This window comes from Triturus cristatus, chromosome 6, assembly GCF_964204655.1.
Source record: "Triturus cristatus chromosome 6, aTriCri1.1, whole genome shotgun sequence".
In the NCBI taxonomy this organism is placed as follows: Eukaryota; Metazoa; Chordata; class Amphibia; order Caudata; family Salamandridae; genus Triturus; species Triturus cristatus.
The window spans coordinates 1314383194-1314409890 of record NC_140589.1 but is presented as its reverse complement, the minus strand read 5'-3'; the positions used below and the strand labels follow the sequence as shown (position 1 = coordinate 1314409890).

The window sequence follows — 26697 nt, the reverse complement described above, 5'->3', positions numbered from 1 at the left end:
GCTCTCTCTGAACTAGAGCTGCAATATTGCACTTTGCTAAAGACCATAGAGGCAAACTCAGAGGAATTTTCATCTATACTATCACTTGAATCGGGAACTCTACTCCAGGATTCTGGAATACCAAGAAAGCACTTCCTTTTTGTAGACTATTTACGTTCAAACATGTGAATTCTACAGGGATAAGAACAAAATAGAGTGCTAATAGCAATGTACCTAATAATCAGAGAGAACTCCAATAATGACCTTTCTTAAAAAGAAGGTATGTGTGTTTCTTAACGCTCATGTTTACCTGTATGTGTGTATTTGTCCAGATTTTTATAAGTGCGCTTATACCCAATGATCTTTCTTTTGTGACTGGGTAACTGTGAGGAAGGTATAACTAAGTCTTACTACGGGTTCTCTACTTATACACATTTCACTTACGTGAAGAACAATAACCACCATGTGTCCTCTCAGAATCCAATTCCACATGATACCTATCCTCCTTTTCTTGTCCCCTCAATGAAAAGACAGATGTGGCAATTACAGGACCTGTAATTAAAAGCAAACGTAAATTCACGTTTAATTGACAGCATGGAGAAAGTTAACAAAGAATCATGCAATGGAAGATAAAACATTTGTTCAATAATGAAAATTTTTCATTTTGAAAATTATACAATCGTTCTTAAGAAATACATCAGAATTCACTTCAAATCCATACACTTATTAAATGTTTAGCATACTCAATTAGTTAATCCAATGAAAATATATTCAAAAGATTTTCATGATGTTGCATAAGTTGTTCCTGTCACCATCTTTAACACATTCATGCAACATACTATCCTAAACTTGCCATGATATAGCTTACCAGGAAAACTCCCTAGTGGGAGGGCACTTACCAGTGCAAGGTGGCCGAGCTGCAGGGGTTTAGACACTGGCACTTAATAGGGATCTCTAAGTTGGGTGATGTTCTTGACGGGAACTCTATTAAATCTTTTACTGCTCTTCAAGTAGAATTCCAGCTTCATCAGACCCAATTTATAAATGCTTGCAGCTTCGCCACGTGCTTACACCGTATGTCTCACACTTGAACTCACACTTGAACATATACCAGAATATAGTCCTTTGGAAGCTAAGATACTGATTACCAATATCCTGCAACACAAGATTTCTGTCATATACCGCTCTCTGATCGCTAATGCCCTGGTCACCATTATGGCCCTTGACTTGGACTCAAGACCAGGACCCACACTGGAGGAGGAAGACTGGAGAGAGGCTTTGGCCTCTCCCTGTGAGGCGGCCATAGCTACCCAGCACTGCATCATTCAGCTGCTCTATATCCACAGGGCTTCTTACATTAGGGAGGAGGGGACTAATTGAATTTGCCAATTGTCTGAGCTGTCAGACTGAGACAGGAGACTTTGTACATATAGTTTGGGGTTGTGTGGTTCTCGCCCCTTTCTGGGGTGGGGTATTTGACTATTTAGAAGGAATACTGGGCCTGACCCTGCCACGGTCTCCTCACACATGCATGCACATTTCAGATGATATTGATGGGAATAGATACCGGCGGGCAATCTTGTGGCTGGGCGTTACTGTAGCCAAAGGGGACATTGCAAGGGCCTGGAAAGAAGCTCTGGCCCCCTCATTAGATGTTTGGAAGGAGGGATTGGATGCTTCTGCCTAGAACGTCCTATTTATATTGCCAGAGGCTGCCCTAAGAAGTACTTAAAAATCTGGGAGTGCTGGGCTGATTGCAGTGGGATGAGGATGGAATGTGGAATGGGCCCTCAGCAGGGGGAATCTCTGGAGGCCGAAATCAGAGCACTTCTATCCTGAACAGCTTACAGAATGGGACTGGACGGGTGGATTGTGATGCATGGAGCATTCTTTCTCAGCACCGATAGTGAATGCCGTGTGGATGGTATTGTTGTTATTATGCCTATTATGTTTCATCGCTGTGATGAAGGTAGTCAATACCTGACACACTGGCAGGCAGGATGGCCCTAGAACTCCGCTCTGTCAATATTTTCAAGTGTCAACTCTTTTTGGATGACAGGAGGCGGTTCCCAGAAGAAAAGGTTTATTGTATTGTCGTAACGACCCCCAGCAGTCAACCTCTCATAATACATCTCCATTTCTTAATGAACAGTATAAAAATACAATATTAACAAAAACAGTAAAAACATGCTAGACTAGATCAAATCTTAAGTACAAACATAATCGTCTAGTTTTCTTGGTCTTGTTCTCCAGCGCACAATGGGTTCTCTCAACCATATCCAGAAGGCACCTCCCCACATGGTAGATTATTTTTCTTCCATTCACATGTCTCCATATCACTACAAATAGCTACCCTTCTTGAGAAAATACCCTTTGACCTCCTCAACCCTTTTAGGTTCAGGTAACCTGGAACAACCTTTTTTGACCAAGTTGCCTGAACATGTCCTCACAAAGTCGCATGAACAAATGCTGTTTCCAACTTCCCCAATTTGTCATTATGTCTCTGCTCATAATTGCCCTGACATTTATTCACTTTAGCACGCAACTGCTTGTCATCAATGTCCTTCCTACCAGGCCTCACCTTCCAAGCAGGTACAGCTACAGTGCATGGAACTCTCCCTTTAAGTAAACAAAACGGAGTCTCCCCAGTTGCGGAATGAGGAGTGGTCCTGAAGTCCACAACATTTTCTTTACTTGTGTCCTCCAACATTCATTCATGGAAACAACTAACTTGATATTCTCACCTAAAACACGGGTAAAGTGTTCCACTGAACCGTTACCCCTAGGATGATATACAGGGGTCCTGATATGTTTGATGTCTTACTTCTTCAAAAAAATCACAAAACTCCACTGACACAAATTGGGGACCATTATTTGTCACCACCTCCGCAGGACATCCTTCCCTGCGAAAGATCTCTTCACAGAAGATGATAATGTTGTGTGATATAATTTCTTTAACAAACGCCACCTCTGGCCATTTGGAAAAATAATCCATCATTACAAAAGCGTATCGCTCTCCAAAACCCTGACTCTAAAAGGACCATAAATGTCAATGGCCAACCTGTCCCATGCTCTCTCGGACAAACGCACAGGATTAATGGGGGTATCCCTCAACACATGTGACTTGTCACTACATGTGCAAGACACGCAATCCCTCACAATCTCTGAATTTGTCTATCCATGCCCAGCCACCAAAAATCCATTCTGGCTTTCCTCTTCATTGCCGACATGCCTCCATGCCCTTTGTGCAATAATAATAACAATCTATTCCTCAAACACTCAGGGACCACAAACTTATTGGTTCTCCTCACAATCCAATTCACAACGGATAGCTCCTCCCAAACATCCTTGTAAGATACAATATCATCATCAAATCTCCAACTTCTCCTCTGAGGCAACTTTTTCCCCAACTTTAACTTATATAGGATCAGCCGAAATAGTTTCCTTCCACTCCTTCTTATCAATGGCATCATACACATCCACTATGGTTGAGCTCCCCACCAACAGGCGAAAGCTTCTTTTTCCACAGTGGAATATGTGCTTTCTGCTCCTCTGAGAGTGTGTGATGCAAAGGCAATGACCATTTCCTTCCCCTCACGTTCCAGCATCAATACAGCTCCAAGCCCATACGCACTGGCATCTGTCGCAATTATGGTTTTATCATTAGGATCAAACGGTTTCAAAGCAATTGCATTTACAATCCCTGTCTTAATGGCATCGAAGGCTAGCTGACATTCATCCAACCACTAAATCACCACCCCTATTTTCATCAGCTCATGCAATTGATGCACCTTATCTGAAAAAAGATGCACAAACTTAATAATATTTGGCTAAACCGAGAAATGATCTCATCTGATCTTTGTCACAAGGAGTGTGAGCCTTTTCTAAATCTTGCACTAAATTCAACTTAGGTTTAACTCCTTCTTGTGACAAAGTGTGTGCCAAATACTCGACTTCTTCCTTGCAAAATTTTTATTTTTGCAAACTTACAGTCTAACCCTGTTCCTCCAGTTTGGTTAGTGCATTTAACAACATTTCATTGTGTTGTGATTTGTCCTTACTTCACACCAAAACATCATCCTGGAATACCAAGACTTTGTTCATTCCTTTTAATATGTATCTTGCATTACTCTTTGAAAAACAGCCGATGCCAAAGCAGGACCGAAAGACATTCGAATGAACTGGAACGCCCCCTCGGGCGTAATGAAAGATGTCAAGTGTTTAGATTCTGATTGTAAACGCACTTGGTGGTAACCGCTGGATAAATCCAAAGTGGTAAAATACTTTCCACCAGCCACACTGGTTAACATCTCGTTTATACGAGGCAACGGGTGGCGATCCACCCAAATACAATCATTTAAATCCCTCAAGTCCACACACATGTGAATATTTCCGTTGGGCTTTATGTGTGATCACAATAGGACTTAACCACTCTGATGCCTTTATAGGTTCTATACTTTTTTCTTTGCACAACCTGTGTAACTCACTCTTAAGTTTCTCTCTAAAAGCCATTGGTACATTGCCCAACTTGTGTACTTTGGGTGTTGCATCCTTCTTTAACATAATTTGATGCTCAAATTTCTTGAGACAACCAAGTTCCTACTTGAACAAATTAGGAGACTTCTTTACCCATTCATCCCCTTCATGAGGTACAAATAGCAACACTTGTAAAGGATGATTGGGATCTAAAATTATGCCCAACGCATTCTGCTTCCTCCAACCTAAAACCTGTCTCCACCACATATATTTTCTGTTTTGGAAATCCACTTCTATCTCAAAATGACACAAAATAGGTAGTTTCTTACCACAATATCCGTGTGGCTAGACATCAGCAGGAGTTAATTTCTTGGTTCCCAAAATTTCCCAAGTTTGCTTATCAATTAATGTGAAAAGGGAACAAGAATCTGCCCACATATGTATATTTATATCATTAATGGTCACAGTACACTTTGGTGGGGCGTACTCAACCACAGATTCACTGTTGGGCGTAACCACATTGCTAAAGACTAACACTTCAATATCAGCATCGTCATCAGCGTATGTTTCTATTTCCGCATTGGACACCACAGCTGGATTTATCATGTTCACAACTTTTTGATTTCTGAAAACTCATCTGCTTTACATACCCTTGAAAAATGGCCAATTTTTTACATTTAAAACATCTGATTTTTTTTTTTGCAGCTGGACACTGGATGGCTTCAGCAGTGTGCCTGGTACTCCCACATCTGAAACATGACTATTTATAACCCCCCTCTTGTTTTTTTGAGGTACCTTATTCTCTAACGAAATGGTTTGACCAAGTTTCTTATTGGAATTTCCTACACACACTTATGTTGATCAGATTCGACCATAGGAACAGAAATTGACAATTCCTTAACATATAAAGATGTTTTCTCTATGCGTCTGGCTATTTCTATGGCTTTATCTAAAGTAGGGTCCTTCGGATCGAGTAGTTTCTCTTGTATTTTAACGTTATTGGTCCTATTAATCAGTTGGTCTCTTATAATCTCACCTCTGAGATCCTTGAATTTACATGTCACAGCTAATCTCCTCAAAGCTGCCACATATTGCTCAATCTTTTCACCCTGAACTTGAGCACGAGAAAATAATTTGTGTCTCTCTACTACAATGCTCAACTTTTTCCCATAATTTTCAGCCAACGCCGACAAAGTATTCTCATAAACATCTTCCTCCTCCTCATCTGAGCCAGCATCCACATTTCTTATCTAAATGTGTGGGTTAGGTAAAGTATTCAAAACTCTTCTACGCTCGACTCCCAAACTGTGTTTAAGAACAGCCAACTTTCTCTTTGCGACAAACACATCCCCACCTATGGGCTCAAGGTAAGTTATAAATGACTCTCTCCAGTCCTCCCACTCCATACAAGTAGGACCAAGTTCTTTTAAGAACATTGGAGGAGGAGGTATGGACTGAGAGGTCATGATTGGCAAGGTAGTAACAAGTGTTTAACGATGTAATGATCACACTATATTTCTATTACATATTTTGCTAGCAAGCCAACTTGATATTTGCTTTTACACAGTTAGTAGAATTGTTCAAAATGAATAATCCCAGTCAGCTGTGACAGACAGTGTGCCTGCCACTGATGTTGTATAATTCTGTAGCGCAATACACCTTACCACGATCAAAATAGAAATATTGGTGTAAATTCACCACCAAGTACTTTGAATACACTGACTCACACCACGAATACTGTTGTGGAATCCACGATAAATGCGGGAAATATTACCGCAGCAAAGTACCTTGAACACTGCACAAACGGAACAGCTACCGGAAACAATACTCGAGGGCTTGCAGCTCTGGTAAAACAGTACACGAGGGCTCACAAGACTGGCAGCTCTCACTGCCTTACTCTTGTGTAGGATTCCACGATACTTGTCTCAGAATGGCTCGTCCACTATTCGCTCTGGTAACTGTACACTTCCTGTGTATTTGGGACAATTCCGCGTCGGCGCCAATCACACCCAATGGACTCGCTTGGCTCACACAACGGATCTTCACGTGACTCCTAGGACGTGAATTCCAGAACTCCAGCCGCGTCACATTAGTCCTTGCTCACTCAATCGCTTCGTCGTAGGTGGCTCTGTGATGATTGCCAAGTCCAGGATAAGAACGGAAGCGTTGCCAAGCACTCGCACACATCAGTGAGTTGTGTCCATTCAAATATGAATGCTAACGATGCCCGCAGTCCAGCACAACACTACTCATATGAAATTTGTAAATCCAAATCGCCATGCTATCATCTCCCTATCGATGTAGTCGAAAATTAACACAAAAGCAGCCGGAGGTTGGGATAAAGAAATAATGAAAAGGAGCATATAATCATATGTAGTACATTTATAGATTATAAACAATATCAAATTCATGCAATTTGAAACAAAATTAAAGTGTGGGAGTCTTGGCATTTCTTTTCTTCATATAATCTTTATTTTTATTTCCAATCAGAAGCATAAAGCCCAGCCAACGCGTTTCATCCAATAGATGGACTTCATCAGGGATGTGAATCAGATCACGAAGATGAGCAAAGCAATCTACGAATGTGAAATCTTGAAAGCAAAGAATCTCGTGACGTCTTGTTAATAATATATATCCAAGTTGGGAACAGCTCATGTAAATCACCAAACAAGTTTGGTGATCTATATAAATATGCATCGATATTCCAATCGCACCAATGTCTTCTGGATTTTCTAAGAATTATTGCCTTCTATCCATGCAGGTATCATAAGAAGTCGTGCCCAAAGTACCGTCCGTCTGACCGAGGGTCGAGGTAAATTCAACACCATAAGATTTTCCACAATTTTCCAATACTTGCAGAAAAACGCTCAGTACTATGAAAATCAGATGTTGCTCCTTGAAACCTGTCTTCTTGTCCTCTTCAGGATCCCATCCTGGTCGGCAATTTAGGGATGACACGACACGATTTCCAGAAGAAAAGGTTTATTGTATTGTTGTAACAACCCCCCAGCAGTCAACCTCTCAGCTGCCCAGCCAAGCTCCTCTTTTGGCTTCCACAGCAGGATTCCAACAGCAGAACTAGTTGCTAGGATGCAGCTGACAACCAGGAAATGCAGTATTAAAGTAAAACATCAAAGACTGTCAGTTCACGATGTACAACTTTCTGTTATAAAATCTAATAAAATTTCTTGAAGAAAATAAAATTGCCCATGAGCTATTTAGGCATTGTCTATACAGCAGAATCATGTGATAGTCCATCATGTTCTAGGCACCAGTGATATCAGGAAGAGCTGGATCAATCGGATTCTCATGTGCTGAACCTGAGCTCTGGGCCTGGCATCAGCGCTGATTTCGGCCCTTAGGAGGTACCCCACACGTCAGCGGCTCACCATTTTCGAGTTGTGCTGTCTTATACCCCTTCCTCTTGGCTAACGGCCGGATTGTAGGCCGCACCATCTGCAAGATGGAGGCTGGCGCTGGGATCTAGGCAGCGGCAACTATGCTGGTGGGCTCACCTCACTACCGCGTCCTCCCACTCGGCCCCCGAAACCTGCGGCAGGCCGCTACATCTACTGTGAGGACATCATTGCCCGCACGTTTGCATGGCACTGACTGGGCCGACAGCTTCACTACTGCCCTACTGGGAAGAGACCCATGCCGGCACCTACCTGTACAGCTTCTTCTGGGCCTGCTTTGCCGCTGTCGTATGTAGTGTGGCAGCACTCCTTGTCTGACCGCACCAGGCATCGCCTTCCTCTCTCCTGGAGCCCGCAGTTGGACACAACACGCACAACGCAACCCTTAGTGCTCGCGCTGGTGCGAGACAGGCTGGTAGGCTCTCGGTGCCTGCAATGGGGCATGGCACACCACACTCACAGGCCACCGACCGCGCTAACGCCTTTGCCGCTTCCTGGGGGACGATGGCCTGCACCACGCTCTGCGGGTGCAAATGCCACTGCTCCCGGACCTTGCCTGCTGAAGATGGCCCGCTCTTAGGCCAGAGGTGTGACCACGTTGTCTAGCAGAACCCATCCATCGACCACTCCATCAAGTCTGGTCCCAGGCGCCCACCTAGACACACTAAAGACACTGCCTAACCCTGGGTCCCACATCGGGGCACAGCATGCCGACGGACCTCCTCTCCAGCAGAATACCGCACCTTTATCTTGGAGCACTCTTTCCACCAAGCCTTAGATCCGGGGCTCACAGCAGGCCCATCACAGCAATGGGCCCTAACTGAGCTTACCTACATGCTCGCCATTATGATGCGGTGGAACCCCCGCCTAGCACCTCCCTGGGAGGTCCTGGCAGCTGCGACTTTCTCCACAATGAGGAAAACTACTGAGACTTTCGGTGTCCAGTTCGGGACATGCAGGGACAGTTCTTTACCCCCTGGCACATATTAACAGAGCAGGCTTATGCATACAGTAGGCCTCCAGTCACCTAGACTTGACCCGTCCTTCCTCTTGGTGGTTGCCCTTGGAGGACCCCTCTATCACCACTGCTTATCATTTGGGACCCCCCGGGAGTGCTGGGTGTGTCGAGCCGCCATGGGGGAGCCGGTAGATGACACAGCTGGGCTTTGGACCCTGCTGCAACGGTGCCCCACCTCACTGAGATGCCCCTACCTTTAAAGCTCTCCTTATTTCACCCACTCGCTCCTATACTGTTTAACATAACCCGGTGGTTCTGCGCCCATCCTCCCGCAATAAATCCCGGAGGTAGGGGAGTGCATTCCTGAGGCAAACAATCATAGGCCGTCTGAAAGCAACCACCTGGTTCCAAAATTGGTGGTACTTGACCCTCCGTCAACCATACTGGACACTACACAGTTGGAGAATATGGACGACCTCCCTGAACCCCCCGTGACAAACTCGATTAGGTGCTAGCGACCATAGAAATCTCTCGGAAATCTATGGAGATTACCCTTGGGACCTGGTCGCAGAACTTAGCTTCCTACAAGATGACCATAAACAACTTACGGATCAGGGGGCCAACGGGGAGAAAATACTAGCCCTGTTACAGCCACTGACGTCGAACAACCAATGTGCTATTCGTGACCTGCAGGACCGTGTTCCTACAATGGAGGAATGGCTGGATGATGCTGAAGGATGCTCATGTAGGAGCAACGTTCAGATTCTGGGACTACTGGAGGGACTGAAAGGCAAAGACACCATGTCATTTCTGGAAACCTGACTTCGTTCATTCGTCCCTGCCTCAAACCTCACTACTTTCTTTTCACTGGAAAGAGAGCATCACGTCTCAGCACGGTGACAACCACCAGGAGCCAAACACCAACACACACTGGATAAGCTACTACATTATTGGGACTGAGACTTCATTCTACGAGCATCTTGGTTTGCGAGTCCCTTTAAACTGGAAGACAAACACATCATGCTCTTCCCAGATCAACACTAACAGTGCAACGTCAACGTATTACCTTTTTGAAGGTCCAGTGCCGTCTCTGGCAAATGGGGTTCCGGTACTTTTTGCTATTTCCAGCTCGTCTCAAAATTCTTGACCAAGGCAAATCTAACTTCTTTACCGACACCAAAGAAGTCTAGGATTGGATAGATAAAACACTCCGACTCCTCCATCCCCTGGGAAGCCGAGGGACAGGCCTCAACCCCCACACCAGGCCGAAAACTGCAGGACCTATCCCAGTGGGGCTACTCCCCGAGAACGCCACCCTTAAAGGACCGGCACTGGAGCAAATAATAGAAGACCGCAGACAAGCCCTCAAGGCTGCAGCCAGCCTGGGGGTGGAGACTTGCCCCTCAGACCTGGACAGTGGCCTACATATTTTTTCCTTGGATGGCAATTCTGACTCCTCTTCCGACTCCACTCAGACTACACCTCTCCTTCCGCAGGCGACACCCCAAACAGCGGAGAGTATTATATGACTGAGACACTTGCTCCATGCTTGCTGATTACTAGCTCGATCACCCTGAAGTTTGTCACTTGTAATGACCCGCCGACCCTCCTCACCGCCCTGACATTATTGGCCCCCCCTTTTCCCCTTCCCTATATGCACCCTTACACAGCTTGAATACCCCACTCCTGCCAGGACATGGACGGCCACACCACTACAGTCTCACTTTGCCCCAGCTAACACCATCTTTTCTTTTGCCTGATGGCTCCTTCACCTATTCACCTCTGGACAACAACCTCAGAGAAGTGACACTCTGATTCATAACGCTCACACCGCCGAGCCCAGTTCAACAATAATGCTAACACACAGGGTGGACCGCTCTTGCACCCATCTATTCCTCACTATGGCCACCACCCCAAGTATTCAGTTGGTTATCTCTAACATACAGTTTGGGTGTACCACGCATTGGGGTAGGCTCTACGAGTTCTTGTTTACATACCTTTTCCTAGATGTCACCCTTACCTTTATACGACCACGGAGGCAGTCATACATGGGACATTATTTGAGGTGCCGCGAGGCAGATATGGCTGCATGGAGGTGCTTATTGACCTTTCCCAGGTACCTGGAGATAGATCACCCGTGCATGACATGTAATGGCTTCGCCTACAACCACTAGGTTTCTCGAGTTCACTGTCGGGAATGCAAACAGCAGGAAAGCGTTAGTCCATTTACTCATACCTCAAAAGGCAGCAGGTGCAAATAATTTTTCTTTAGGAAACTTACACTACCACTATAACTGTGTCCTTGATTAACACTTGGACCGCTCCCACTCTTCGCTACCCCGCACCCCCCTTCAAACAGACAGAGCGCTTTGCTGGCTGGGTAATGATAGACGCGTGGAGAGCCCTTTACCCCAACTCGCGAGTTTATTCCTTACCATCGATACCTTCACAACCTATATGTGCGCCTTGAGTGCATACTATGCTCCTAACTCTTTTGCCCTCGATCCGTACTGCAGACTACTTGAGCTGAATGGTCTCAGACCACCGCACCCATATAGTGGAAATACAATGTGGCGTCCCCCATCCTCCGACCCCCACATGGCGTCTCCCCCAAGATTGCCTGAATGACCCTATCTTCATATGACATTACTTTACCGAAAATGGAGGCACTGCCTCCAACAGGATATTTGAGTGGGACGCCTTTAAGGTAGTCATCCGCAGCATTTGTATTCAAGAAATTGTCGGGTTTATAGGACCGTTGACGGGGAAATCACGAAGATGAAACTTCGCTGACCTTTGCTGGAGCGACAGGCAGAGCGGGGCGCTTCCTAGTGGGCCACACTGGAGGAGGCAAATCGCAAACATGCAGTTCTCTTGAAGCATCTATGATGCTTTAATCTTACTGTTTATGCGGCTAAGACCCACAGGAAGGGAAGTAAATCCGGTCGCCTCCTTCCCTGCTTGATCCATCAGGAGCCGAGAGCAACTTCCATCCTCAAGCTCATCTCCCCCACTGGCATAACCTTGCGCGCACAACTACACCCTACAAGAGTTCTACAGATACTATTCTGACATTTATATACTACCCAGCCGCATATTGGGAAGGGGTGAGGAATTATTACCACACATATCTCTACCACAGATATCTGTAACCCAATTTGAAAGCCTGGTTACTGTGATTACCGCCGCCAATGTTATGCAGATGATTCAAGATCTTGCTAGAAATAACACCCTGGCCTCGATGGCCTTCCTATTGAGTTCTACAGCACTTTTGTTGGCAGTCTGGCACCTCGCTTAGCCCAAATGTATGAGGCTATGCGGGTAGGTGAGCTACCATCCTCTCTTCAGGAATCTTTGATTGTATCAATTCCCAAGCCCAACCGGGACCCTACCTGCGCATCCTCATACCAACCTATTGCTATATTAAGGGGAGATGATAAAATACTGGGAAAAATCTTGTCCTCTAGGTTTGTGCAAATCCTTCCAGAACTTATACACCAAGACAAAAACGTGTTTGTCCCTGGGAGCAGCACTTCCCACAACCTTCGGCGTCTTTTCTACGTGCAGGATCAGATACAGTGGCGATTCCCGTTTGCAGCCTCCCTGGTTCTCGACTTGGAGAAGTGTTCAATTCGCTTGACTGGGAATACTTATTTCAGGTCCTTGCACAGATGGGTATAGGTAAGCCCGTTCTAGCCTATAAGCTGCTCTTATATACAAGGCCTCTCTCTCAGGTCAGGTTAGGCCGTTCCATCTCCTCCCCGTTCTTGATAGAATGTGGGCCCCGACAGGGGTGCCCTCTCTCAGCCCTGCTATTCGCGATGGCTATGGAGCAGCTCACCATCTGGCTGTGGAAGGATGGTCAACACTGGGGAATCCCCGGTGCTGACCGAACACATGCAATGTCACTATACGCGGACGATCTCCTATAGTACCTCTGCAACACCTGTGCAGACCTAACCCTGTCCAAGACTCACTCCAGGCATTTGCAAGGCACACAGGCCTTGCGGTCAACTAGTAAAAATCCTCTGTCTTCCGCTCCACCCTGACTTGAACCCCACAGGAGATCTGTTTGGGTGGGATACCACTTGCCTGGCGGAACTCTGCAGTCCAGTATTTAGGAATTTGCCTATATCACTCCCTGACTGATCTCTTAGATGGCAACATGAGACCCGTACTGACAGCACTGAAGTCAGTGGTACAATTCTGGAAGAGACTGCCACTTGCTACCACAAGGAAGATAGCTCTATAAAAAATAGTGAAATTACCTTGCCTTTTATATCACTTTCCCAACCTACCGATGATACCTCCCCACAGCTTCTTCCGCAAACTCGATTCACTGTTAATAGAACTCGGGCAGCGGCAGCCACTGGATAGCTCTGAATAAGTTACAGTTGGCCACTGGTGAGGGCTGCTTAGGCACGCATTCATCTGAGGCCTACATCCTGGTGGCACAATTGCAATGGGTTGCCAGGTGGTTGGCCAACCGCAATCTAGAGGAAACGTACCATGTGTCAAGGGCTTCCTGCTCCCACAACTCTTACCAGACTCCCCACACTCTCTACAATGCAAGTGTAGGTTGCGCCGAAATGTATCAACAGAGCGTGTTTTCCCATGCGACACGTTGCTCCATATGCCCTGGGATTCAATTGCTAGCCTCCCCATTACCCAGGAACTTACTCTGCCCCAGAATTGCATAGCTGGCACAAGCGGTCCCTGACCACAGCCAGCAATCTTTTCTCAGAAGGCCACCTCTTTTCATTCGAGGGACCTCATATGGACTATGATCTCCCACCAGGACAATTTCTCACTTGCCACCAACTACATTGGTGTTACACCATATGGTCCACACAGGACGAGGAACACATGCTGTCCTTCAGGACCTTCTCACCATGGGGGAGGGAGATCACTTGGCAAAACAGGGCATTTCGAGACCATGCATGGAACCCCCTAGGGCCCTAAATGGGAGAATGACATAGGAAGGACACTGAGCGACCCTGAATGGGACCAGGCCCTAATTTTCCCCCTGAGCATCTCGAGAAATGCCAGATAAAAAAAGATACAATTCCATAACCTTCACCATGCTTATTTGATCCCTGCACAACTCAACCATTATATTCCTGTGGGGACCTCGCTGTAAGTCAGGGGACGCAGACCTCCCCCCTCATGCTATCGTCTTGCCCCGGCTTCATCCCCTACTGAAGGGGTGTACACAGTACGCTCAGTGATATCACCAAACTCCTGGACATATATACGAGGGAGGCCTGCACCCTGGACATTTTTAAGCACAGGAAGGAATACTCCATGTGCAACTGCTTTACATGGCTGGCCCTTTTGCTGGCCAAATGGTCGCTCATGTTGCAATGAATAGCCCCAAATGCTCCACCGCTGGTGACATGGCAGGGTGCTGTACGCAAATGGGGAACAGCAGAGGAGACCGCTCTCCACTACGAGGAGGCACAACACCTACATAAATGCACCATTTACCAAGAGTGGGACATACTTTTGACACCATTTTACACCTCATGTTCTCTGTGAACTTGACTGCACAGCAAACCTACCTTAAGAACCACTAGTGGAAATCCTCCCCGCTATCCACTCTCGACAGTGTACACTGCCTAGCCCTTCTCTTCCTCTCCTCCTTGATTACACATTCAGCGGAAGCCCATATTGGGCCCCTCTCGCTGCTCTGCCTACCCTGCTATGTCTATATTATGTGTACTTCCCACGGGCCCACCGCCTTATCACTTTTTTGCCTGTCTACCCCCCCAACCTCCAGTTGTGGATTTTATTCCCTGAAGTTGTATTGGTTTTTGTCATAATGTACGTTGATTGGAGCTCGTTATAGCACGCCGTATATACAATGTGTTTTACCATCTTCAATCAATCAATCAATCACGGAGATTATAAGCGTGCTACTCACTCGTGAGGGTCTCAAGGTGCTGGGGGGAGGGAGGGAGCAGCTCCGGTCATTCGAAGAGCCAGGTCTTGAGGATCTTCCTGAAGATGTGCAGGGTGGGGGCACGCCTGATGTTGATCGGCAGCTCATTCCAAGTCATGGTCGCAATGTAGGAGAAGGTACTTCCACCCGTTCTTGCTCTACGGCTGCCCGGGGGTTCGGCGAGGTCGAGGTCAACGGATCGGAGGTTCCTCTAGGGTACGTGAAAGGAGATTGTGTCTTTGAGATATTGGGGTCCGGTGTTGTGGAGGCATTTGTAAGCGTGGGCGAGTATCTTGAAGGTTACTCTTTTCTCAACGGGAAATCAGTGGAGGTTACGCAGGTGCTGGGTGATGTTTCCGTGTCGGGGGATGCCAAGGACGACTCTGGCTGCGGTGTTCTGTATGGTCTGGAGTTTGCGGAGCAGAGATTAGTTGATCCCGGCATAGAAGGCATTTCCGTAGTCCAGTCTGCTGCTTATGAGTGCGTGGGTGACGGTGTTCTTCGATTGGGGGGGGATCCATTTGAAGGTCTGTCGGAGGATGCAGAGGGTGTTGAAGCAGGTGGAGGCAAGGGTGTTGACCTGTCGGGTCATGGAGAGGGAGTAGTCAAGTAAGATGCTGAGGTTTGGGGCGTGGTCTGTGGGTGTGGGGGGGCTGCCGAGGGCGGTGGGCCAACAGGACTTGTCCCATGCAGAGGGGGAGGGTCGGAGGATGATGACCTCTGTCTTCTCCGAGTTGAGCTTGAGGCAGCTGCTGCTCATCCAGGATGCAATGTCTTTAATTCCTTCCTGGAAGTTGAGTCTGGTGCTGATGGGGTCCTTGGTGAGGGAGAGGATGAGCCGGGTGTCATCGGCGTAGGATACTATGATAAGTCCGTGCTGTCTGACGATGGCGGCGAGGGGGGCCATGTGGACGTTGAAGAGCGTGGGGCTGAGTGATGGTCCATGGGGTACTCCGCAGCTGATTTCTGTGGATTCGGAGAGGAAGGGTGGAAGTCTGATTCTTTGGGTTCTGCCAGCGAGGAACGAGCGGAGCCAGTCGAGGGCAGTTGCCTGATTGCTGGCTTTGTGTAGTCTGACAGTGAGTATGCAGTGGGAGACGGTGTCAAAGGCTACAGAGAGGTCGAGTAGGTTCCAGATTAGCTGCCGCCGGTGATCGCTGCCCCGCCCCCTCTGGTGGAAGCCGTTCAGTTGAGTCCGGATCGCGATGACGAGGAAGGCGGTGAATGGCGTGTACTGAAGCCGTGTATTGAAGCACTGTAGTGCTGAAGCTCCGAGAGAATACGGAGGACGTTGCCCGCTGCTTGAAACAACTTCGCCAGTGCGCTGCACACGGGGGAGATAAAAACAGGAAAAAAACGCCGATGGCCACGGTCAGCTGAATAAATAAGGGCACTTTGGCGGTAAGAATCTGTGAACGTCTAGGGGCTGGGCTGGGCTGTAAGTAACGAGGCTCACGAGCCAGTGCAAATGTTATATATGTTGGACTGCACGGTAAAAGTGCAAACGCCGTTTGTGGATACTGCTCAACAACAGATACAAAGTGACTAAGAAACCAAATAAACTAAACTCGGAGCAGCCAAGGTGGTAGTGCTGTGTTGTGCTGAGCTGACAGTCTATAACTAAGAGTGCTGGTTTTAACAGAGAGAGGAATACAAAATAAAAAAAGGCGGAAAAATATTTTTAAAAAAAGAAGGACGGAAAGAACGAAGACACCAAGGAGTAATTATCTATAGTGTCATTGCTGCGGGCCGGAACCAAGGAGTGCCCTTCCACGTATCTTACCTGGGGTCCTGTGTTGAGCTGATCAGGGGCTGCTGCACACTCTAAAAAGGCGGTCGCTTCCTTTTACGCTGCTGCTGCTGGTCGCGCTCGCTCTGCTCGATACAGCGAGTGCAGAACTACCAATCCCAGCATTCCCGGCAGCGTTACCGCCCCCACCCACGACGACTTCCGCGCCTGGAGGCGCTAAATTCGAACGGCTCCCTCCGCGTCGCGGGACGCGCGCGTGCGGCGCCGGGCAGAGCCCGGGCAGAGGGCGGGCCGTCTGTGGCCGTCAGGGGACGGAAGAGGCTGGGCTGGGCTACCCCCCTTGGTTATATTCGACAAGCTGTGAGGAGCGGAACGTCTTCATAAGGTGACTATATATCTTGTTTGGTGACTCTGCCCTGCTGTTCCCCCTAAGTTGTTGCTCCTGCTACTGAATGGGCAAGAGAAAGCTAGTTGAGAGTTCTGGGTGCTCAGGGGGAAATGGTTCTGTGCCCAAAGTACGGAAACTTAAGAAGTCTCGCCGTGCTGCTAAACAGCCCGATCCGGAAGGGACTCTGATGCGTATTGGCGACTTGGTGGGGGAGTGCGAGGCAATTTTGGGATGTGATCAGCCATCGGCGGTCGATAGCCGGGTTGTCGCTTCTTTTTCTTCCTCTGCTGACTTTGGACATGCCAATTCTTCACCAGCACTTATTGTGCCGGAAATGTTTCGTTGTAAGGCCACATTAAGTGCTTCGAAGGGTGCCAGCAAAACGATTGACCCTGAGGACTCGGGTGTTGGGGATAGCCCTCTTTTTTCTTCTGTAGTTGTTTCTGGGTGCTGTGTTCCTACTGTGCCTTGTTTTAATAGGTTTTCCCCTTTGATGAACGAGCAGGAGGTTAGTAATGTGGCTTCACCCGAGCCTCTGTTGTGTTCTTCCAATCCCCTTCCAGGTAACCTTGGTGTGTCACCGGAGAACACCTTACACGATCTTATAAAGATGGTCAAGTTGCTGAGGGATGAAATTGGCTTATTGAAATCAGTGGTAGAGTCTCTGACTAGTAAAGTTGGGTTGTGTACTGCTGTTCCATCCCCTGCCCCTGGTTTTATTCCAAGTACCCTTTTACCTGCTCCAGTACATCCATTGGGTCCTCAGGATGTCTGTCCAGGGCTTTCCAACCCCTGTCCTAAAGGTAATGTTACCTATAGTAATGCTGTTAAGGCTGGAATGAACCAACCTTTGGTTCGTCCTACAGCTAATGCTAGTAGTATTTTGCAGGCTAGAACAAATTGTACAAAGAGGCTGGGGGCGGGAAGTGACTTTGTCAAATTTGACCAGTGTTCACTGGCTGGCCGGGGTGCTTATAATGTTCAACCTAATGTGCAATCTAAGGGTAATGCCATCGACTGTCCCAATAAAATTTTTATGACCAATGTCCCTAAATTGACTACATTTAGTGGCACTGAGTCTCCCGAGTCGTTGACCAACAAAGCGATTCATTGGTTGAGACACGTTAGGGGATGTCGTTCAGTCATCAGGGAAGATATTTCCAGAGCCATTAGACTTTCCTCATCTAGGGTCCCTGTTGACTGCATTGAATTACCTCTTAAAAGTAACTATCTCGCTGAAAACCTTCTATCCTTGGAGTTTAGATCTAGTCCCCCGGAAGGCTCTTCCATCCAACTGCGAAGTTACCCCCCGCACGACCTAGGGGGGCTTAAGTGTGGTCATTGTAGCGACAGGGTGGTGGCTGGTTCTTCCCTGGATAATATTGACTGACTACATGACGAGGGGGATGTTGGTCATTGGGACAGAGGCGCACGGGCTGTGAACAACGAGTATCAAGAGTCTACTATGGCCGGCCTTTGTATCGACCCCTATTCCTACTCTGTGTACCAAGTCCCTATAGCCCCTAATATCTGCCACCCTATTTCTGCCCCAGATTTACGCCAGGGGCTTGACCAACCCACCAGTGGTCTTTTAGCAGACCCGCAACTCACCGTTTCTGATCCTGTCGGACTTGCCTTGATTGGTGGCTCCTTATGTTCTTGGAACATTGCTGGCCTAAATTCTAAGCTAGCTATTGCTGATTGGGTCACATTTATTAACGCAATGGATATCTGTTTATTCCAGGAGACCTGGCTCTTAGAGCCACGCTTTTGTGTGGGCTACCTAAATTTCCATATCCCGGCAACCAAGGGGTCCCATGGGCGTCCATCAGGGGGCTTAACTATTTGGCTAAGAAGCGAACTGTGCTTGTCTACTAAGCTCCTCCACACGGGTAATCGTGACATTCAACTGCTGAGGCTTGAGCTTGGTATAATGGGTAAAATTGACATCTATAATGTGTATGTAAGGAGCTGTCGGGGTGTTAAATCCTCGGTCATTGACGATCTTTCACGCCTGTTTGATCTTTACTCAGCTGATACCTTTGTTATCATAGCAGGTGACTTCAATATAACGTTTGAACCTCTTCTTGAAAACAAGTGGGATATGCAGGACAACGAAGAGTTAGGTTGGGGTATCCTCCCCCTGGAGTTGTCCCCTTTACCAAGGTGGCCTGAAGTGGCCATTCAGATTAATTCCCTTTGTATGGATAGGGGCTTGAGGGCCCTGAATGGTAGGGTGCCTAGCGACCGTGAGGGAGCCTGCACTTTTAATAATGGAGTGAGCAGGAGTCGAATTGACTATATTTTGGCCGATATGAAAATATGGCACACCCTCGTCGACATGAAGATTGTGTCCCTTCCTGAGAGTGATCACAACCCTCTCTGTTTATCACATAGATGGTGGAAGGTTGATAGTGGCCCCGCTGGGGATGGGGAGTTGAGCCCTCCTGAGGTAGTGCCATCTAATGACATGCGCCGTTTGAGATGGTCTGGTCTCATGGGGAATCCCGTCACCTTATCTCAAATCCAAGAAGAGGTGGACGGTTCCATTATTGCTATAGAGTCAGTTCTTGCCTCCAACGGTAATCTATGGGATGTAACATCTGCGCATGATAGCTTTTTTACTAGCCTGAAGTCTCATTTCCTTATCAAAGCGAGACCAGGACCAAGAGGTGCTATCCATCAAGCCTCCTGGTACAATAAGGAATGTAGGGAAGCTAGGCTACTACTTGGGAATGCTTTGAAGGGTGGGGATGTCTCCCTGGTTCGCCACAGAAGAGTCATCTATAAGAATTGTGTGGCTAGAGCTAAACGCCATTGGGACGGGAAAAAATGGGAGGGCCTTCTTGAAGCAAGCCTTCATAATAACAGTAAATTATTTTGGAGTATTGTAAAATGGGGTTCTGGTGGTCAGCCGGAGTGTCCCCAAAATAATGTCTCCCAAGAGAAGTGGGTTGAGTATTTTAAACCTCAGTATGCCGCACCCACTGATCCCTCCGAAAGTCAGGGGTCCCACCAGTTGTTTAAACCTGATGATGATTTTACCAGCACTGAGGTGAATTTAGCACTGGCTGGAGTGGCATCTGGTAAAGCCCCCGGCCCGGACGGTGTACCTGCGGATGTCTTCCTACATGACAAGCTCAGATGGGGGAGATATATCCAGTTGATTGTTAACGCGCTGGCTCATGGTGCCCCAATCCCTAGCTCATGGAAAGCTGCGGAAATAATCCCGGTGTATAAAAAGGGGGACCGCTCGCTTCCGGAGAATTATCGGCCCATTAGCTTGATTGACGCTATCCAGAAGATCACTGGTAGATTGATCTTAAACCGTGTTCATTTCTGGATAGCGTCAAACAATATTTTATCCCCATTCCAGGCAGGTTTTCGCCAGTACACTAGTACCATTGATCAAGTATTTCGCTTCATCTTCCTCTACTGGAAGACGGTTGTCTTGGGCAAGGGGAATTTGTATGCGGTGTTTGTCGATTTAAGGGCCGCCTTCGATTTAGTACCACGTCCCAAACTTTGGTTGACATTGAAAGATCTAGGGCTTCATGGCGGTTTGTTGTCCTTAATCCAGAGGCTGCATGCGGATAACTCTGCCAGAATCAGATGGGGAGGACAGGGAACTACGACTGAGGACTTCCCTGTCCAAAGAGGTGTTAGGCAAGGTTGTGCAATGGCCCCAACGTTATTTTCCCTATATATCAATGATATAGCGGATCGACTTTTGAAAGCCCATGTTGATGCACCCATTCTTGGTAACACTAAGGTCCCTATTCTAATGTTTGCCGATGATACGCTTCTAATTGCTAAAACACCTTGCGGACTCCAGCGTTCATTGGACATTTTTGAGATCTTTTGCGTTGACCGTGGCCTTGAGGTTAATATTAAAAAAAACAAGCTTATGGTATTTAGGCCACACAAATCTTTTAGAAACAATTTTGTTTTGTTTAAAAATCCGCTAGAACAAGTACAGGCTTTTAATTACCTAGGTGTTAACATCCAAAACAATTTCTCGTGGAAATTACAGCGAGACTTGTCTACCGTTAAACACAGGCAAATTGCTGGAGCTCTAGCTGGCGAATTTAAAAAGTCCCCCTCGATGCCTATTAGACCTGTGCTTCAGGTGTACAGTGCCAAAGCTGTGAGTTCGGCTCTTTATGGCGCTGAACTGTGGGGATACGAGAACCTGTCTCCCCTAACTATCTCGGAAAACAGGTTCTTGCGTAGCATCACTTCTCTCCCCCAGAGCACACCTATAGTTCCCTTAAGATATGACCTTGGTAAGAACTCAATAGCCGATGTAGCCAGGCTTCGTCTTATTCTTTACTGGCGTCGCCTATGGACCACCCCGGATTTAGCTCAGTACGCGGAGGGTTTTCTAGATATAATGTCTTTGGTGGGCTCCCGGAAGATCGTTTGGCTTAATGAGACTAGAAAATCCCTTATGGCACTAGGGATGAGCGATCTCTGGGAGAACCCTCTGGCTGCCTCCTTCCCATCTAAAGCACTTATGAAAGAGAAATACTGGGAGTTGGTAAATGCCAAGGTTCTTCACGAAGCTAAATCCCATTCGCTAACTGACGAATTCCTGAGCATCAAATCTGCTCCAAGGTTAGAACACTTCTGGGATCTCGTTACCAAAGTGCTAGATAGGAAATTATTTTTCCAGATGCGGGTGGGAGTGTTGCCCCTAAACTCTTTTGCAGCTAGGTGGAAACCTATAAGTAGCAACTTATGTTTTTACTGTAATTCCCAGGTGGAAACCCTAGCACACATGTTTTTTGTTTGCCCTGCCTACGCGGCCCCGAGGCGTGTATGGTTGCGACCTGTTTGTAAACTACTGGGTACCAGACGGGGTGTTGAAGCAGTAAGACTACTTCGTACCTGCATTGACCCAGTAATTGTTGTGGCCGTTGCTAAATTTCTGGAGTGGGCATGGGTTATTAGAATGAAGAGTATTAGCTAGCAGCGTTAGCGGCCCTGGATGTTACCCACAATGATCCCTTTGTGTATTATATGCATTTTTTAAAAATTGTAAATATTTTAAGTAGTAACATTTTTATATTATCTCCTTGTTAATTTATCTGTGTATCATGTACCTGTACTTGTTTTGTATCGCTTTTATGACTTCTGTCGAATAAAGCTGTTTTGGATTGGTCGAGTAGGATCAGGGCTGCGGTGTGTCCTTGGTCGAGGAGGGTGCGGATGTCGTCTGTGGTGGCGAGTAGAGTGGTCTCCGTGCTGTGGTTGCTGCAGAATCCGGACTGGGAGGGGTCGAGGATGGAGTTTTCTTTGATGAATTTCGTTAGTTGGATGTTGACGGTCTTCTTGTTGACTTTTGCCGTGAAGGGGAGGAGGGAGAGGGGTCGGTATTTCTTGAGGTCCGTGGGATCTGCTGATGGCTTCTTGAGTATGGGTCTGACTTCTGCGCGTTTCCAGTCTTCGGGAAAGATGACAGTTTTGAAGGTGGCGTTGATGGTGCATCGTAGTTCTGGAGCAATGGTGGCGGCGGCTCAGTGGAAGATGTGTGGGGGCATGGGTCTTTGGGGGCTCCTGAGTGAATGCCTTTCGTGGTCGATGCAGTGTCTTCGGTGGCGACTGGGGTCCTGGAGGAGATGGTGAGTTGGCTGGCATTGCTGGAGGATGGAGTGGTTTCGGAGTCAGGTGTCTGGTCGTTGAAGTTGTTGTAGAGGCCCTTGATCTTCAGGTGGAAATAGGAGCCAAGCTTGTTGCAGAGGTCCTAGGGGAGTGGTGAGGTCTATGGTTTTGCTGGGGGGTTTGGTGAATTCCTGGATGATGCTGAAGAGTTCCTTAGATTTGCTGGAGTTGGCGAGGATCTTGTTCTGGACGTAGGTCCTTTTTCAGTGGATTTGATGCGTTAGTGGTATTCTGTCTTGGCATTCTTGTAGGTGATCCGGTCTTCCGAGGATTTGCTGTTTCTCCAGTTCTTCTTGAGACGTCTGCAGGTGCGTCTGGATTCTTGGAGGTCGGCGGTGAACCAGGTGGCCTTCCTGGGGCGCTGTCTACCGGGGTTACATAGAAATGCGAGCCTGTCTGCGAAGTTGGAGATCCATCTGTGGAGTTCTTTGGCTGCGATGTTGGCATTGGTCGAGGTGGCGGGGGCATCGCAGTTGAGGGCGGAGTGGAGCTGCTCCTCGCATTTTTGCTCCAGTTTCTTTGTGGGGGGCGGGGTGCATGTTTGGGCACCGAGGGTTTGTCGATGTGGAAGTGTACGCAGTGGTGGTCCATCCATGGGGGTTGCGTGGTGTGGCTGAAGTAGATGTTGTTACCTCCTGCGAATGATGGGGTCAAGGGTGTGTCCTGCCTTGTGGGTGGGGATGGTGACGAGTTGTTTCAGTCTGAGGTTGGCGAGGTTGTCCAGAAGGGTGGTGGAGTTGGGGCCGTTGAGGTTGTCGAGGTGGAAGTTTAGGTCGGCGATGAGTATGTAGTCCTTGGAGGCGATGGCGTGGGGTGCGACGAGGTTGGCGATGGAGGTGGTGAACGCAGTTTGAGGTCCGGGAGGTCTATAGGCGAGAGTGCCTCTTAGGGTCGTTCTGGGGCTGGGCTGGATCTGGGAATAGAGGAGATCCGTGGTGGGCAGGCTGTCGCTCGAGCTGGAGGTCGTGAGTCGGAGGGAGATCTTGTGTGCGATGGCAAGTCCTCCTCCTCTTGGCACTGACATAATACGATCATGCTCAGGCAATTGTATTTCTGATTGTGCTTAACACTTTATGCTCATTTTTTAGAATCGCCTTGCAATACTGTATTTAGGTTTCCTACAAACCCTAATAAAAACATTATTTTTTTTAAATGAATTTAGGTCGGATTCGCTAAGATAATTTGTACAATGATTTTTAACCAATAACAAAGAAATTAACAAACGTAGCAGAATACGTAATATCAACTGAAACTCCTAAATGCAACCATCCAGGTCATGCAAACATCAATATAAGTCTGAAGAAGCTCCCTCTTGATGTTAAGAAGCTCCCTTATCTTGATAACACAAAAAAGTAATCTTTATGGTGTGATGCTATGTTGGATATTACAATAATATAGCCAGATATTTTAAATGTGTGTTGCCAGTGACAAAATGCATATTCCACCACTAACCTTTCTCTTTTAGTAATAACAATTGTAGATGGATTTATGCAGAAATGTTATAAATGTTTTACATATATGTTAAAACATTAAGCCGAAGATAGAACATATATAGAATATACATATTTGCATATATTTAAGCTCATTTACCCAATAGAGCTTGGTGTATTAAGAAGTGGAAGACCCTAAAAGTTGGACACAGATGACTTAAAATATGTAGGTGCACATGAAGAGATTTCACCTTAGCAAACTCCACCATGAGTTCAACAGTGGCTGGCTGGCAGTCTTTTAACCGTAAGGTTGGAGGCCGGGCTTTACATCCACATTGACTCTTCAAAATGACTTTATGGGGCGGAAAGTCTGGGGACAGTGTGAAATTAATTGTTTGGATACTGGTGAAAATAATTTTTACATCACTATCATCATCTCCCTAAGTCACCCCCACACTACTACATCATGAGGAAAAGGGCCTTTAATCATACACCCCCTTTTTTTCTGGACACAGCTCTGGATTTTATTGTATTGTATTGTAATTGCATTTATATCACGCTTACTACCCCTGACGAGGCGTCAAAGCGTTTTTTCGGCGAGTAGCACGCTACACCGGGACCCATAGAGGATTAGTGTTGAATTAGTATAGTGAAACATGCAAGTAAATTTTAAGTGGTTAATTGGTTAGTCAGTTATTTGGATTCGGAAGGATAGCAGAAGGATAGAAGATAAAGGTTTGTATTTATATAGCGCTTGTTACCCCTGATGGGGTGTGGAAGCACGCTACTACGGAAACCCATAAAGGATTAGTGCTGAATTAGTATGGTGAAATATGAAAGTCATTTGAGTGGTGGATATTAGTCAGTTATTTGGAGTGAGTAGGATGGCGGAGGGATAAAAGGGGAAGAAAGGTTTGCATTCATGTAGCACCTGTTGCCACTGATGGGTGTTGAAGCGCTTTTCTGGCGAGTAGGACGCTACTCCGCAACCCAAAATGGATTAGTGTTGAAAATTAGTATAGTGAAATATGAAGCAATTTGAGTGGTGGATATGTTATTCAGATAGAGAAGGGTAGGTTGCAGGATAGAAGAGGGAAAGAGGTTTGTATTTACATAGCGCTTGCTACCCCTTGATGGTGTTTTGAAGCGCTTTATTGGCCAGTAGCATGCTACTCTGGAACCCTTAAGGATTAGTGTTGAATTAGTATGGTGAAACACGAAAGTAATTTGAGTGGTGGGTATGTTAGTACGTTATTTGGATTGAGAAGATTCGGGGAGGGGTAGGAAAGGGAAAAAGGTTTGCATTTATATAGCGCTGGTAACCCTGATGGGGTGTTGAAATGCTTTATTGGCGAGTAGCACGCTACTCTGGAACCCATAAAGGATTAGTGGTGAATTAGTATAGAGGAATATGGAATTTGAGAAGTGAACATGTTAGTCTGTTTTTTTGATTGAAAAGGATAGTGGAGGGATAGAAGAGTGTAGGATTTTTTAAATGTATTTATTTATTGAGGTCATAGCAGTAGGAGGAGGCTTTTGGATGAGTAAAAAGGGTTTTTTGAGGGAAGAGTTTAGAAATGTTTGTTTTGGGGGATCGGTATAGTAAAAGAGGTGTCAGATGATGCAAGGAGGGGTAGAGTAGGAGAGAGTTATTTTGGGGATCATAGTAGTGGTATGGGGTTTGGGATAAATGAGAGAGTGGATGTAGAGGATATATTGATAGATGTATAGGGTGAGAGATAGGGTAGTGCATTGGAAAGAGTAGTAGAAAGAAGTTTGAGATGAGTCAGAAGGTTGGGCTAGAAGATATATTGAGAGAAGTATAGGCTGAGAAATAGGGTAGTGCATTGGAAATGCTAAATTAGAAGAAAGTGATAAATATATAGATCCATAATTACATTGAAAGTATATAGATGCATAAAGGAGGTAAGTATACGTAGATTAAATATTGATAGAGGTACAGGATGAGAAATAAGGTAGTGCCCTGGATATGCTTTTTCAGGAGAAAAGTAACATACACACAGATCCAAGTACATGGAAGGTACATAGATGCACAATGGAAGTAAGTACATGTAGACCAAAGATGATTTTTATTTATTTATTTATTTTCAACAACATAATTATTCTACATGTTTATACAAAGCAATACACAAAGATAGGTACATATCTATAGTGAAAATAAATGCTTGTATACAGAGGGGTATGTTGGAAATTTATGTTTGCGTATGGTGCTTACGTGGGGAACAGCCAACTCTTGAGTAGTTTTCTGAAGGTGGTTGTCGGTGGATAGTATGTAGAGGGGTAAAGAGTTCCGTAGTTTGGCTGCTTGAACAGAGAAGGATGTGTCACCCATGGTTTTTTTCTTGTATCTTGGGATTTTGAGGTGAGATGCTCCTTTAGAGCGGAGGTTCCTTTGTTGAATGTGTTTGGTGATTTTATTCCTGATGAAGAGCGGTCCCATTCCATGTATTGCTTCGTGGGTGATACAAAGTAGCTTAAACGTGGATCTTCTGGCAACCAGTAACCAATGCAGGGCTTTCAAGGCAGGTGAGATGTGGTCTCGCGGTTTGATATGCAAGAGTAGTCTGGCAGCCGAGTTCTGAATCCGTTGTAGTCTTTTCATGGTCGTTAAAGGTGATCCGTGGTAGAGGCTATTGGCATAATCGAGTCTGGACAGAACAAGGGAGATGGTAGC

The 26697-nt window shown here is 46.5% G+C and overlaps 1 protein-coding gene across 1 annotated transcript in view; it reads right to left on the bottom strand.

Annotated features, from left to right (window-relative positions):
• Positions 1-26697, bottom strand: part of LOC146821354 (uncharacterized) — a 234672-nt gene that overhangs the window by 142594 nt on the left and 65381 nt on the right. Inside the window, exon 3 of the mRNA XM_085612299.1 lies at positions 424-531. Coding sequence (XP_085468425.1) covers positions 424-531 — 108 coding nt within the window. The remainder of the gene's footprint in view (positions 1-423; positions 532-26697) is intronic.